The 13,718-nt window shown below is 38.8% G+C and overlaps 3 protein-coding genes across 6 annotated transcripts; 1 reads left to right on the top strand and 2 right to left on the bottom strand.

Moving 5' to 3' along the window:
• Positions 1-242: 242 nt before the first annotated feature.
• On the bottom strand, positions 243-4,877 carry rpusd2 (RNA pseudouridine synthase domain containing 2). 2 transcript variants are annotated; one of them, XM_067614162.1, is made up of 4 exons: positions 4,777-4,877; positions 4,034-4,519; positions 1,655-1,951; positions 243-1,535 (listed from the first exon to the last, which is right to left on the bottom strand). In XM_067614162.1, exons 2-4 carry the CDS (start codon positions 4,505-4,507, stop codon positions 666-668), a joined length of 1,641 nt encoding a protein of 546 aa, XP_067470263.1. In that variant the 5' UTR covers positions 4,508-4,519; positions 4,777-4,877; the 3' UTR covers positions 243-665. The 2 variants fall into 2 exon arrangements, with proteins under 2 accessions (XP_067470263.1, XP_067470262.1); XM_067614161.1 differs by lacking the exon at positions 4,777-4,877 and having other exon boundaries at positions 4,034-4,766.
• A 725-nt stretch (positions 4,878-5,602) lies between these two features.
• On the bottom strand, positions 5,603-10,551 carry pcmtl (l-isoaspartyl protein carboxyl methyltransferase, like). 3 transcript variants are annotated; one of them, XM_067613935.1, is made up of 9 exons: positions 10,459-10,551; positions 9,993-10,160; positions 8,110-8,214; positions 7,911-7,942; positions 7,692-7,796; positions 7,437-7,557; positions 7,032-7,117; positions 6,568-6,737; positions 5,603-6,378 (listed from the first exon to the last, which is right to left on the bottom strand). In XM_067613935.1, exons 2-9 carry the CDS (start codon positions 10,108-10,110, stop codon positions 6,366-6,368), a joined length of 750 nt encoding a protein of 249 aa, XP_067470036.1. In that variant the 5' UTR covers positions 10,111-10,160; positions 10,459-10,551; the 3' UTR covers positions 5,603-6,365. The 3 variants fall into 3 exon arrangements, with proteins under 3 accessions (XP_067470036.1, XP_067470033.1, XP_067470034.1); XM_067613932.1 differs by having other exon boundaries at positions 5,603-6,342; XM_067613933.1 differs by having other exon boundaries at positions 5,603-6,342; positions 9,993-10,128; positions 10,459-10,548.
• A 94-nt stretch (positions 10,552-10,645) lies between these two features.
• Positions 10,646-13,436, top strand: ccdc32 (coiled-coil domain containing 32). Its single transcript, XM_067613936.1, has 4 exons — positions 10,646-10,770; positions 11,031-11,290; positions 12,195-12,348; positions 12,649-13,436. Exons 2-4 carry the CDS (start codon positions 11,044-11,046, stop codon positions 12,830-12,832), a joined length of 585 nt encoding a protein of 194 aa, XP_067470037.1. The 5' UTR covers positions 10,646-10,770; positions 11,031-11,043; the 3' UTR covers positions 12,833-13,436.
• Positions 13,437-13,718: the final 282 nt, after the last annotated feature.

The raw sequence follows: 13,718 nt of genomic DNA, 5'->3' as shown, positions 1-13,718 counted from the left end.
CAGACTGGTTTTTAATTCATTTTACATCTTGGTTGGAGTGCCAGACAGATTTCAAGCTACACATACACTGAGAGCAGACTTTACAGTGAAGGACACATCTTGTGTCCAGCGGTTAAATGTCTGAAAACTTTTTGAAATTAAAATTATTTTCATATTTGTACATTCAGGGTTTTTCAATGAGGGAGAAGGCGTAGATGCCATTTTAAGAATTGTAACATTATAATTTGTACCGTTTTTGGTTAAAAAACAAACAAACCATAACCGACCTGCATTATTATTCCAAGCAGGGTGTTTTTATGTCTTTAAACATGTCTGGAAGGGAGCTTTAAATTAAATCTGTATTCTTGACATTAAAACCAAAGTAAAATGAGAGGGAATCCAATTCCATATTGAATTTATGCTTAAGGCAGACCTTCCAGAAAAGGAAATATATATCTACATGCTCAGTTCTAGAAAAAACAGAGTATGCTAAACACATTTCATAATCATCAATTATTTTGAGGCATTTGTTACCACCTCCAGAGAAGTTACTAAATTATAAACAGAAATGCATCACAGTAAATCAAAACTGGATTTCAGTCCATACTGCAAAGTGTTTGATAAACGTGCATGACAGCAGTAGCCTAAATACCCTCATAAATCACCAGCAGTTCATCAGTTTGGCTCTAATCATCTTCAACCCAGTCCTCTTTGGCCCAATCAGGTAAACGTGTAGAATATTCAAAATCTGGTCCTTTGTAGCGTAAAGCATGGAGATACATGATGAGTTCCTTCTCTGTGGGGTCTGGTCGCACTAGCTTACATTCACTACACAGCTTGTCTCTTGCCACTCGAGGGGTTTTCTGAGTAGAGTCGGTTTCCTCTCTTTGATTGTTTGGTAGAGGGCTTTGAGATTCTTTGAGTGAGGTATTGTTACTGTTCAGGTCTGTGCAGCTGGTGCTGTGACTCACCTCATTCACTGTCTCGCTGCCAGAGCTACAATCTGTCGCCACCTGTGCATCTGGCTTTTTGTCACCACCACACACATCTGTCTGTGTCTCATGATTTTCTCCACTCTTGTCAGGTTCACAGGAGTCTTCTATCCTATCCGTTTTCTCAGGTGTCTTGTTTTTCGCTGCCTCTTGTACACTTTCAATGCTGCCATCAGGTATGTCCAGCAGGTGCAGGCTTTCCTGACTTTGATGTTCCTCCACCAGAGCCCGCAGCAGCTCCTCATCACTCTTTCCCACCAGTCCCCCCTTCCCCCTGTGAGGGCCCCAGGCTGAGGATCCATAGATGGGATCATTGATGATGGGGAAGCCCAGGTACTGAAGGTGCACTCTGATCTGGTGTGTGCGGCCAGTAAGGGGTAAACAGCGGACCACGCTGGATTTTCCGTCAAAGCTAAGCCTCTGGAAGACGGTTCGGCACTCCTTTCCCTTGGGGTCAACGCGACAGAGACCAATTTTAAAGGAAACGACCAGGATGGGTTCCTCGCAGACCAGCTCAGTCTCTGGAAACTCCCCTTCCACTCGGCACACATACTCCTTTTCAAGCTGTTGAAAAGACACAGGACTTTTTGGAGTACTGCATCATATTGCAAATACATTATGATGCAAACAGTATAGGACATATTAAAGAATAGCCCCAGACGAATCCTGAATCCTGAACTTACCTGTCTGTCTCTCACCAACTGGTCCAGTTTCTTTGATGTCTCCAGTGTCCTGGCGAACAGCAGCACTCCAGAGGTGAGTCTGTCCAGTCTGTGGACTGTATGCAGCTCAGAGATGCCTCGCTCTTTACCCAGAATGAAAATCACTGTGTTGTGACGGAAACGGCCACAGGGGTGGACTGGAATGGAGGCAGGCTTGTCAACCACAAGCACCTCACCATCATCCACCAAAACCTCCAGGGGTCTGCCGACAACAGGCGGCTCATGGCGGTGCACAGTGTTCCTCATATGGTCATTATTCTGCGGAGAGTTATTAAAGAAACAGAATGAAATGAAAACTTTTGCTCACCACTAGTGCTTAACACTGAGATGTTTCTAATATCTAAGTATACTTTCACTGATATAAAAGGTGAGGACAAAATATTAGAAACACCTCTTTGTATAAAGCAATACAAGTGAACACCACCACAAACTAAAAAAAGGGCATAAAGTTGAACCAACACTTCTCTAAAATATTTTGAACAAAAACTGAACACTATAACCTTCATGAAGGTAGAGTTTATTGTGGAGCTATTATATCAGACTGCATTAGTTTTAGCTCAGCGTCCCTGGGAACTGAGAGTACGACAGATTTGATATTGAAAAATACCAGTTAAATATACTGCATAAGAACAGGATTTTATATGGGAAATAATCTGGACCTGTCATTGTCCAGTATTTCATATATTATTCTGGGAGAAATCGGACTCTGTAATTACTCGTTTATCACAATTCAAAACAAAAAACAAAACAAAACAGGAAAACACCACTAGGACTACATATAACAATTATTTTCATTATCAATTTATCTGTAAATTATCTTCTTGATTAAACATTTCAGAAAAATGGTGAAAAACATTTCCATTACAATTTCTCTGAGCTCAGGGCAAAGTCTTTGAGTTGCTTGTTAAGTCTTGTTCAATTTTATTTACTTTATTTTCTAAGTTATTCAATTAATAATCATAGGTGACAAAGAAAAGCAGCAAATCCTCATATTTGAGAAGCTGGAACCAGCCAATGTTTGTCATTTTAGTAATGCTTTATTTTACTGGTCCTTTAATTTTATACTAATTTCCTGGAAATGATCTGAGTACTTTTTAACAGTTATTTTTTAGGTCATCTTACAGAAAGGGTGATGCAATCTGGTACAAATGATTAGACACAACTTATGAGACAGTGTTAAGTTGGTCTAGTTGGTATTTTTTCTGGAACTGACATAAAATACTCAATTTTCAGTGTGTAGTTTTGTGTGTCAAACTACATATTGGCATGTTAGGTTGTTCCTTAAAAACTCTATAACAAGCACGTTTGCTATAATACTTAATTACACTTTCAAAGAAATGTCCAAAGAATTATCAGTTACACGGCAGTTACTTTTAGGAAGTTATTGAAAAAAAACTAATATGCTAATAAGGTTTAGCACACAAAACTACACACTGGAAACTGAGTCTTTCAGTTAAAGAAGTGACAAAAGTCTACTTTAATAGGAAAATTTTGAAAAAGAACATCTATGTATGAACTCAAATAGCCTATAACGAGTGAGTTCTTACCAACTAAACCAACTTAACACAACTTAAACATCAGTTTTTTCTTATAATTTGTGCCAGATGTGGGGCTGCATGATGTGGACAAAATCAAATATCACAATATTTTTGAGCAAATACCTCAATATCAATATTGCAACAATTGTAGGGATGACTATTGGTACTTTCACAAAATATTTACACAATGAGATTTTTGATGAATAATCATTGATAATGTGGATATAATGACTAAGTGGGTAAAGGCAAATAACATAGCTAGAACAGTCTGGTAAGTTCAGAAAATTACATCACTTTACAGTAATGCAGACTTTAAAACAACACTTATGCCATATTACGATATCCAAAATCTAAGATGATATCTAGTCTCATATGACGATATTGATATAACATCGATATATTACACAGCCCTAACCAAATGTCCTAAAGAAATTAGCCATTAAATATCTGAAAATGACTCAAAATATTTTCAAGAAATGAGAATAAAATTAGGGGACCTGTAAAATAAAGTGTTACTGCCATTTGTATGCAATATCAAAATTGTTGCTGAATAATTTTAGTAATAATTAGTTACCTCACAAATCTCAGGATTTTCAGGGATGTATGGCATTTTCAGTATGCAAGCACACTGTGTGGTTACAGTTCAAGCCTCTTACATGAGAGGCACAAACTTAACATTTACTAAAACCCGACCTGATTTGACTTTAATCTACTATACTGACAAAGCCATGCATGCGTAATAATTGCCCCAACCTTGAGAACCTCAGACATACAACCACACAGATGTACTGATGATACTGACCCTGAGCACCACAGACAGGTCCTCCACAGAGGTCTCATTCAGCCGGATGCGGCCCTCTTTTGCAGCCTTCTGGTAATACTCTATGGACTCAGCTCTGAACTCGCTCTTGAACACCTCCAGAAGGGTCTTCCCTATCCATCGACCTTTGCAGTAGGTTTTAAAGTCAAAGTAATATGGGTGAACTTTACGAAGGCCACCTTCAAAGTAATAAGAGGTCTCGTCAAAGTGCTCTTTGCTGAAGCTGACACCGGGGTTCCTCTTCTGCGGCGGAGGGATGTACCTCTCGCCCGGGCGGAGCTTCTTTCCTCCGGCTCCTCTGCGCCTCTTCCCCCGGCCACTCGTCTCTGGGTTGTCCGGCTCGTCGCTTTTGCGTTTGCCGGTCACTGTGGCGTCTTTCACCGTGACTCTCTCCAATGACACCGGGCTGTTGTTTACCTCCGCCGGTGTTTCGGTGCCGACAGCTGCCTGCTCCATCGTCGAGCTGCTCTGTTGACACCGTAGAAAACCAACAGGATTATTTACGTTATAATGCGTGATGAGAAGACGATGCACTTGATTATAAACACGCCGGTTAACTTTTGTGCTGAATTGTATCATGTAGTCTAAACTTCAGTCTGGATATTTCAACGCAAATAAGCACTTTTCTGAAAATTACACACGACGAAACTTTTCAAAAAGTGCACCGTTTCGTTCACCTGAAAAGAAAGACTGTGCGGTATATTTTGTAAAACCAAAACACTCACGTGTATTGCTTTCTCACTAAAGGTCCTTTTCACCAAAAGCGCGTAGTGATGACGTCAATATGTAGTCCAATCAATCCAGCGTGTAGTTCCCCCCATTTCTTCTTCTATTTCCTCCTTAACTGCAAATAATCTTCTCACCGGGGCATTATCACCACCAACTGTTCATACCCAGCACTTTAAAAAAATATTTACTAAATCTTGTGGATGACAACAAGCAGAGGTCATGATCACAGTTTTTCAGGTTTGGAAGGTTTTGTTTTTTGTGTGAGAAGTGAGGGCTTTCGAGTACAACATGTTCTAAAGTTTTGTCTGTGGAAATCTCTGGGAAATGATGATCAAATCAAAACTTAATATGTTATGCTTATGCCTTATGTTGTTTGTGTAAATGTGTGTGTGTTTGGATGTGAGCATATGTTTTAAAAAAGGTTATTGAAAGTATTGGCAGACATTCACGGCAGACCATTTATGTTATTTATTGTGAGAAGGGGGCAGGTAACGTAAGATGCTTCATCTCGCTGCTCATTTTTGATCATTATACGTGTATTACTTTTAATAATTACCTCAATTTTGTGTTGGATATGTACACAGAAGTGATTATTATGTTTCTTCTGCTGACATTGGTAACATTTTCTTGTGTTTTTTTTAATTACCTGTAGAAAACAATTTCATTCTGTCTATCCTGCTCTTATTTGACATAATTTGTTCCTTTTCCTTGAACTGTACCTCTCTCCCCTTTATAACAGTCCAGTTGTAACAAGAAAATTTCTTTGCTTGTGTGCCAATAATCATGCATTGATTTTCAGTAAAGATGGACAACAATACAGTATCAATGTTTTGAGTTTTATTAATAAATCTTATAAGCATACATATAATATCAACAATTTTACAGTCTCAAAATACTAAGTGCCTAAATGAATTATGTTTTGGCACAACCTCCCCCCTGTTCTAATGGGTTACAGTCTCAAACAGGACATATCATATACATACAGTATTGGAAGCAAGTAAGTGGCAATTCTTACCATGAAATAGAAATTACTTTGTTAATTTGCTATTTTTTTTAATTAAAAATTCCTTGGCGTGAACTTGGGTTCATCTTTAAGTATGGCTGCATTCAAAACCAAAGCATTCCCATAAGATTACACAAGATTCAAGTTTACCATTCATCTGAATTTCCCACAAGCGTCCAGAGGAAAACATGTAACACTGTAGCTATTCAAGCTATATTGCAGCTCACACAAAGCTCACACTGCTAGACTTCACAAATAATTCTGTGAATCACTAAAACCTCAGACAAGCTTTTTTTGTCATTCATTATCTCCTTGTCTACAACTATTCTCTGACTACAAGGACTCTTCGTCTTCAGGAGACGGTTCAGATGTGGTCAGCCATTCAGTCACTCACTGTTTTAGCACTCTAGGAAGACAATCTGGTCAGGCAAACAGAGCGAGTTCCTCCTCGTGCGTTGCTAGGTGACAAACCAGTGGGGCAGGTGGCCGTAAGACTTAGAGCTCAGTAAAAACATGAGGAGGTTATGGGGACCCGGAGATGCAGCACCAACGCCACCTCCTGCAGGGGCAACCACACTGCAGTCAGAGCTCACCTCTGGGGAGAGAAGGATTGCATGGATGTCATCAAGAACAAGCTAAAAGGTGCAGGTGGATGTGACTCATGACTGAATACAGAAGATTATAGTTGCACCTGATCAAGGTAAAACACAAAAATGCAAGTTTTTGGCAATACATCTTTCCCCTCTTTTCATTTATGAATCATAGGGAGTAATTTGTGAATTACCCAGGCCACTGATGCCTCTTGTCAGTTAAGGGGACGTAGACCACTCCCATTAAAGCTCTCTTGAGAAAGGTCCCATCACTCTGACGATCGTATTGTTCGAGCACCTGACTGCCACCGTCGGGGCCCACTGGGAGGACCAACCGCCCGCCTGGCTTCAGCTGCTCCAAGAGCTTCCCAGAGAGAGAGAAGAAAGCAGAAGTTTCACATGAGGTGATCGTCCAGTTCAAAAGTCAAGACACTTCTGTTCACTATATGTCAAAGTTCATTCACAGCTTACAGCACTTGAGAAAAGACCACAGACTGTAAGATTAGATGTACTACTGTATGTGCTGTAAATACACTGCAATATGTTCAATCTTTGTATTCACTATGCTTGTTTGAGGACTGTGGCAGTTGGTGAATAAGTGGATGATTTCTCCAATTTTATGCTTTTCTTTTTTCATGACAGTAAAAGCGATACATACAGCCTTAGGAACAGTAGCTGCAGCTGCTCCAACATGAATGGCATCATAGGGTGCTCCTTCTGGGTACCCGAGCCTTCCATCTCCCACTGTGGACAGACATAGATGAGACTTGTATTATTTATTTATTTATGTATTTATTGAGACCATGTACAGTGTTAAACATAAATGTTACCATTTGATGTACTGTACCAGAGTTAGCTTATAGCTAATTCATCTCCAGTCCCTTCGGCAGGTCATAATTTAAACATATAAGAGCACAATAACAAACAGTACAAAGCAAAAAACACACAGGACACATAATACAAAATACAAAGCTACACACAATAGCACATCACATACATTGTCATTACAGTGTTGTGTATCTGTAAATCTGAGAAGGTACGATTTTGTCAACTTCTGACTCACCTAAAAGTCTGATGCGTCCGGAGGAGAGCAGCTCTGGGTCATCACGTTGAACGTTCTTTATTGACATTTGAACCAGTTCATCAATGTGTTCAATGCCAACCACTCTGCCACTGGGTCCTGTCTACATTACAGCAGAAAAATGCAGCTGTTGTCATGTATTTTATGTCAACTCACCTCTGGAAATAACAACTCAATAGTAATAAGCGTATAATAATATACACGGTGACAAACATGCTCAGTTTTTGTAAAACTTACCATCCTTGCAAAGCAGGCAGTGAGATATCCACTTCCTGAACCCACGTCCAGAGCTGACGCCCCTTCATGTAGTTTGTCACTCAGCAGCTCCAAAGCATGGGCATGCTGTCAAGAAAACATTCAGTGAATGATGTGCATGTATATGCGTAAATGTTTCATTCTCCCAACTGCATAATACATCACTGCGATACAGTATTTGACACACCTGATGGTACTCACCATGTGTGGTGCACTGATAGTTGCCCTGTAGCCTGTGATAAGAAGCATAATAACACAGAGTCACAGCACACATCTGTCACTTGTTAAGGATTACAAAATAACTGCTCACGAAACAGCTTCTCTTTGTAACTAAGTAACTGTTACCACACTGATAAGCTTGTATGTTTATGTATTTGTAAAGAATGTGTGGAATGAATACCTATGGACTGCGGAGAGTCTGCATAAGGATAATCTCTGGAGTAGAGCCCTCTGTCTGTAGCCAGCATGGCATTGAACACTCTGTCGCTGTGGATCACCCCATGATCTGAAGGAGAAAAGAGGAGGCAGTGAACTGAACTGCAAAAATGTTGAAAAAATGTGAAATATGTGAAGAATGAAGTCTTTTGTGTTTGTGTTTCCCTTTACCTAACTCTAACCCTGACCTAACCCCAACCATGGAGAATAAGAAGTACAGAAAACACTGTGCGAAAGGAAAAGACTTCGACACGAGATGTATTTCAGGAAATCTGCGATATAATGACCCAACATTGGATTCTAAATCTATGTGAAGGGGAAAACAAAGGAACGCAGGCTTTTAAGATCAATATACTAATAATATTTGGATCATCAGAACTGTTCTTATATGGGATTGTGGTCATCATAATATCATGATATAGCTGACATGTTGTCTTTTCCTGCATTACATTTTGATTGTTTTCTGAGTAAAACACACAATTAACTTCATTGTTAATCTGCCAGATATATTCTTGATTATTTGATTAACTGTTTTGTCAATAAATTGTCAGAGAAAAGTAAAAAAAAAAACATCTGTCGCAATTTCATAACAAAGGAAAGCAGCCAAAAGTTACAACTGAGAGGCAGAAATGAAGAATGTTTGGCATTTTTGCTAGAAAAAGTCTTCAGTGATTAGTCAATAAAAAAGCTGCCAATTATATTTCTCTCATTCAACCAGTCAATAAATTGACTAATTGTTCCAGCTCTAAATGAAAGGTAAATATTTTGACCTGGGTAGTATATCAATATCCTGTTCTGATTATTCTGTGGGGGGTTCTGATCATTATACTCTCATGACATAGCTTACATTAAGTCTTTTCCTTGTCTTTAAGGCTGATGAGACACAGATTAGATTGTATACAGCATGAAACAGGGCTGCAACTAACAATATTATCAATTAATCTGCATTTTCTCTATTAGTAAATGAATTGTTTAGTCTATGAAATGCTAAAAATTTGTGAAAAATGGCATTCACAATTTCTTCAGCTTGCTTGTTTTATCTGACTAACAGTCTAAAATGTTAAGATATTCAATTAACTGTCATATATGAAAAAGAGCAACAGCACATCTTCACATTTGAGAAGCTGGAACCATCAAATATTTGGCAATTTCACTTGAAAAATGGCTGAAGCGATTAATTGCTTACCAGAACAGTAGCTATTAATTTTCTGATTCATTTTCTGATGAACGACTTATCAATTAATTGACTAATTGTTGCAGCTCTAGTATGAAAGCACCAACATTCACACATAAATATATTGACATTTTGGACCTTAAAGGATAGGTTCATGATTAGGTTCTGTCTTAAAACAACAGTCAGGTGTCCATATGAACACTGAATGAGGTTTTCCTCACTGTAATCATTCCTCCTGTTCATACTGGCTATTAAAGTGGATCAAGTGGATATCTGCCACATTTACAGTCTTTTTAGCATCAAATTCCCTCTTTGTGTGTCCTCGGGCAGTGTTTCCGTGTTGATTTACGGTGGAAGTATGGTAGCAAAAAGAGGAACTTTGGCACTAAAAAGACTGTAATGTTGAAAAAACTTCATATTAACTTCAGATAAACTTTTAAATACATTTTTGCACTGAAGGATGTCTTGTGGATTTTGTTAATTACATTGTAAGTGCATTATAAAGGAATCTTCTGATGGCCAGTATGAACAGGGGGAATGATTAAACCAAGAAAAACCTATTTCAAATGTCATTTGGGCATCTGACTATTGTTTTAAGACATACTTGAAAAATTGTGAACCTATCCTTTAAAGTATTCAAGGTTTTATCAAAGGCCCTGACATCAGACTATTACCCCTCAGCCTGCTTATGAGCTCTGGATGTGTTTTGCCACTGGACATCCACGCCATGGTCCGGGACAGCAGAACACCCATAGGGACTGCCACTGCTGCCAGGCTCAACGCTGCTCGCATCTCCTACACTGGATCTCCCTGCAGTGACATGATGATCAGCGCTCGCAAACCTGAGTATATGACACACACATCACTGTAACATGCATTTAAATGTCTGTCTGTATCCTCCATGTGGTAATAAAGGTGACAGACTAGGTAATTTGTAATAGGTTTGTCAATCATCCCAAGCAAGCGGAAATTAAACAGTGCCAAAGCAAATTACTCATATGTTAATCTAAGCTTGACAGTTAGCTGCTCCAACCTTACAGTTTACGGCTTATATAAGTAGTTAGCGTTACATTAGAAACAGGCACTATCAGAGAGTAACTGTTAATATTGGTATTAGTTGTTAGAACTAGCAACACTCACCACTAAAGTCATTCAGGAGAGGTCAGCTGGGCTTGTTTACCTATGTCACTGGCCACCGTTTCCTCAAGCAACTTGCGACACATTTCCTGGCCCGCAGCCGTAGAGAGCCAATCACATTGCAAAATAGATTGATGGGCAGCTACAACGTCCAATCACATGTCCCCAAATAAGAACATGGGCAGGTCGCTCGTTAAAAGATTGTGCAGTATTGTGGATCATGGACACAGTCAGCCAGCTAGCGAGGCTAATCTTTTATCTTTAAATTCAAACATTAGAGGAAATATTATTCAATCTGTCGAACATTTAACACAGGTAAGAGGTTCAGGCATGTTTGTGTGTTATTACAATGACGAACAGTTTGAAATGCGTAAATATATTTAACAAAGGTTTAAACTCAGTTTAGCTAAGGTATGTTAATGTACATGAAGTTAAAATAAGCTTTGATTTCTCTCATATTTTCAGTTTCTGTCTTTTATCTGAACGTCTCAAGAGCACACCTGTCTTAATGTTGCTAGAATAATCACGCCATTAATCTACATAGGATAAGTGATGTTGACATCTGTTTAATTCAGACACTGCAGCAGGATGATTGACGACTTTGAGAATAAGGAGGTCCTCACCAGCGGGGAGCTGTGGTCCCAGATCTGCTCTAGCCTGCCCGAGGTGCAAGCTGAAGCAACCCCGGAGAACAACACTGAGTTCAAAGACTCATTCCAGCCGGCAGCACAAGTCGGAGTGCAGGTCAATGGACAGTCAAATGGGACAAATACCAGTTCTCCCAGCGCCAAATGGGAACCCATGGAAGATTCAGAGATTTACATTGCCAGTTTAGGTATTGACCTGCTTCCCTGCTTCTGTCTGTCCCCTTCATGATTTGATATCTCATTTAGCTCACCTTTTTTTCCATCCACCTGATCATACTATCTATCATACATCCCTCAGTCTTTTCCTTGTCTTTAAGATGGATGAGATACAGATCAGATTGTAGAAAGTGTGAAAAAGGGCTGCAACTAATGATTATTTACATTATAGACTCATCTGCACATTATTATGTCTATTACATTTGTAGATATATATGATATAACTGACATGTTGTCTTTTCCTACATTACAGATCAGTGATACATTTTTCTGAATTTTGACTGTTTTCTGAGTAAAATACATTATGAAATAGGGCTGCAACTAACAATTATTTTCATTATCGATTAATCTCCAGACTATTATCTCTATTAGTCAATTAATAGTTTAGTCTATGACATGTTTAAAAAATGGTGAATAAATGACATTCACAATGTCTATTTATCTAACAGTCTAAAATGTCAAGATATTCAATTAACTTTCATATACAAAAAGGAGCAACAGCAAATCTTCACATTTGAGAAGCTGGAACCATCAAATATTTTGCAATTTTGCTTGAAAAATGGCTGAAACCATTAATCAAATTATCAGAACAGTAGCTATTAATTTTCTGATTCATATTCTGACACACAACTAATTGATTAATTGACTAATTGTTGCAGCTCTAGTCTAAACAATAACGACACTCATTTCAGCTAACATGAGTCCCACCTCCACAATGAAACATTTTCAATAACCACAAATACAAAATATACCACTACATGTGATTACATCTAGACTAACTCAACCCACTGTGCTTCACAAAGTTAGACCCCCCAATAAAAATGTCAATCACAACTTTGTTTTACAGTTACTTTTTTTGTTTATATTTTGCTTCAGAGAACCGCCTGAAGAAACTGAAAGGCCAGTCCAGTGATGTGACCTCCAGGGACATGTTGCGCTCCTTGTCTCAAGCCAAGAAGGAATGCTGGGATAGATTCCTGCACGATGCACAGACCTCAGAGCTCTTCCAAGGCAGTGACATGGATGAGAGGTAGGGTGGGACTATGCTGCCACACAGACACACTGATAGGACATGGACATGACCTAAAAGATCATTCTGGTGGAATAGTGCTTCTGTTCTCAATTCACTGTCTAGTCAGCCAACTGCTGCCCAATTAAAGCCCAAATAAAAGACTCTATCCTACACACTTGACATTTAATTTCAGGTGTAGTTCTCCTTTAGTATGTTCTAAATTAGCCAGGCTTTGTGTCATTTGCAAAGAGTAAAGAGCTTGAAATAGACCACTTTTCATCTTAATACTCTTGACATTTTGTGTACCTCCCTTTACAGTGCTCTCGAACACTTCAAGCGGTGGTTGATTCCTGAGAAGGTGGCCATCAGCGCAGAGGAGCTGGAATATCTCCTGAGGCCATCGCAGAATACGGAACCAGCTGGACCAAACCAAACACAGGATGGAGAGGAGGCGGAGGGAGAGAGACACAATTCTGAGGAAGAGCACAGCCCTGAGAAATGAGTGTGTTGAAATAGTAACACTGAAAGAAGAACTAATTAAGGGTGCATTCAGTTAAGGTGACTTGTGCGCTCATTTTGAGCTGCGTTATGTCACAGCTGTGTTTTGGCCAAAGCTTTTGTTATCAGTTGTAAAAGAAGCAATTACAGCCTGTCATCATCATCTGTATCCCCAGCAACTGAGTGTTTAAGTACTTATTCAGTCACATGTGTTTTTTGTCCTTGCTACTCATCCTTTCAATGCATCACACCATAAAAATATATAATACAGATTTGGAAATTAGACTTGTTTATCCTGTAATGGCAGAATTAGCATTTCATCTGTGACTCCTACTATATCTGTCACAAGAATGACTCTTAAATATGTATGAAAATGTTAATCCAGGACCACATGCAGTATCATGTTGTAAATTAGACTCACAACAATGTAACCAATGCATTATATTACAGAGATGTTATTTTTCTCTTTTTAAAAATTGTGATATCTAGTGTAGGAATACTCTGTGATATGTTCCTGAAAATGTTGTAACATATTGTGTAACATCTTTATTTTTGCCATGTTGATTTTACATATGAAGTTTTATCCAATAAAAACAAGTAGAACTGATTATATTCATTTGTCTGCTTCTAAGATGAAACAAGGGCTCTGTTATATTTAGCCAGATGTCTGAGAAGTTGAAACGCAATTGAAACTTATGAAATACTGTATGCTAGGGCACATAAGCAGACACTTAATTGTGTGTGTGTGTGGACTTGTCGATCTCTAAGAGGACCAATATGAGTGATATGCTAAGTGAAGACATTTGGCCAGTCCTCGCTTTGGGCTGGAATCTCAAAAGGCTGTTTACAGGTTAGTTTTAGGGTAAGGGTTGGTATTAAGATATGTCTCA

This window comes from Thunnus thynnus, chromosome 16, assembly GCF_963924715.1.
Source record: "Thunnus thynnus chromosome 16, fThuThy2.1, whole genome shotgun sequence".
Classification (NCBI taxonomy): domain Eukaryota; kingdom Metazoa; phylum Chordata; class Actinopteri; order Scombriformes; family Scombridae; genus Thunnus; species Thunnus thynnus.
This window is presented reverse-complemented; position numbering and strand designations above follow the sequence as displayed.

Coding starts and splice junctions, on each gene's coding strand:
- rpusd2 (XM_067614161.1), bottom strand. CDS start 4,630: ATGATACAATTCAGCACAAAAGTTAACCGGCGTGTTTATAATCAAGTG. Junction 1,952..4,033: donor ACCTGTCTGTGGTGCTCAGG/GTCAGTATCATC, acceptor AACTCTCCGCAG/AATAATGACCATATGAGGAA. Junction 1,536..1,654: donor AGTTGGTGAGAGACAGACAG/GTAAGTTCAGGA, acceptor TCTTTTCAACAG/CTTGAAAAGGAGTATGTGTG.
- ccdc32 (XM_067613936.1), top strand. CDS start 11,044: ATGATTGACGACTTTGAGAATAAGGAGGTCCTCACCAGCGGGGAGCTG. Junction 11,291..12,194: donor GATTTACATTGCCAGTTTAG/GTATTGACCTGC, acceptor ATTTTGCTTCAG/AGAACCGCCTGAAGAAACTG. Junction 12,349..12,648: donor GGCAGTGACATGGATGAGAG/GTAGGGTGGGAC, acceptor CTCCCTTTACAG/TGCTCTCGAACACTTCAAGC.
- pcmtl (XM_067613932.1), bottom strand. CDS start 10,110: ATGCGAGCAGCGTTGAGCCTGGCAGCAGTGGCAGTCCCTATGGGTGTT. Junction 7,797..7,910: donor CTATCAGTGCACCACACATG/GTGAGTACCATC, acceptor TTTTCTTGACAG/CATGCCCATGCTTTGGAGCT. Junction 6,343..6,567: donor AAGAGGCATCAGTGGCCTGG/GTAATTCACAAA, acceptor TTGCCCCTGCAG/GAGGTGGCGTTGGTGCTGCA.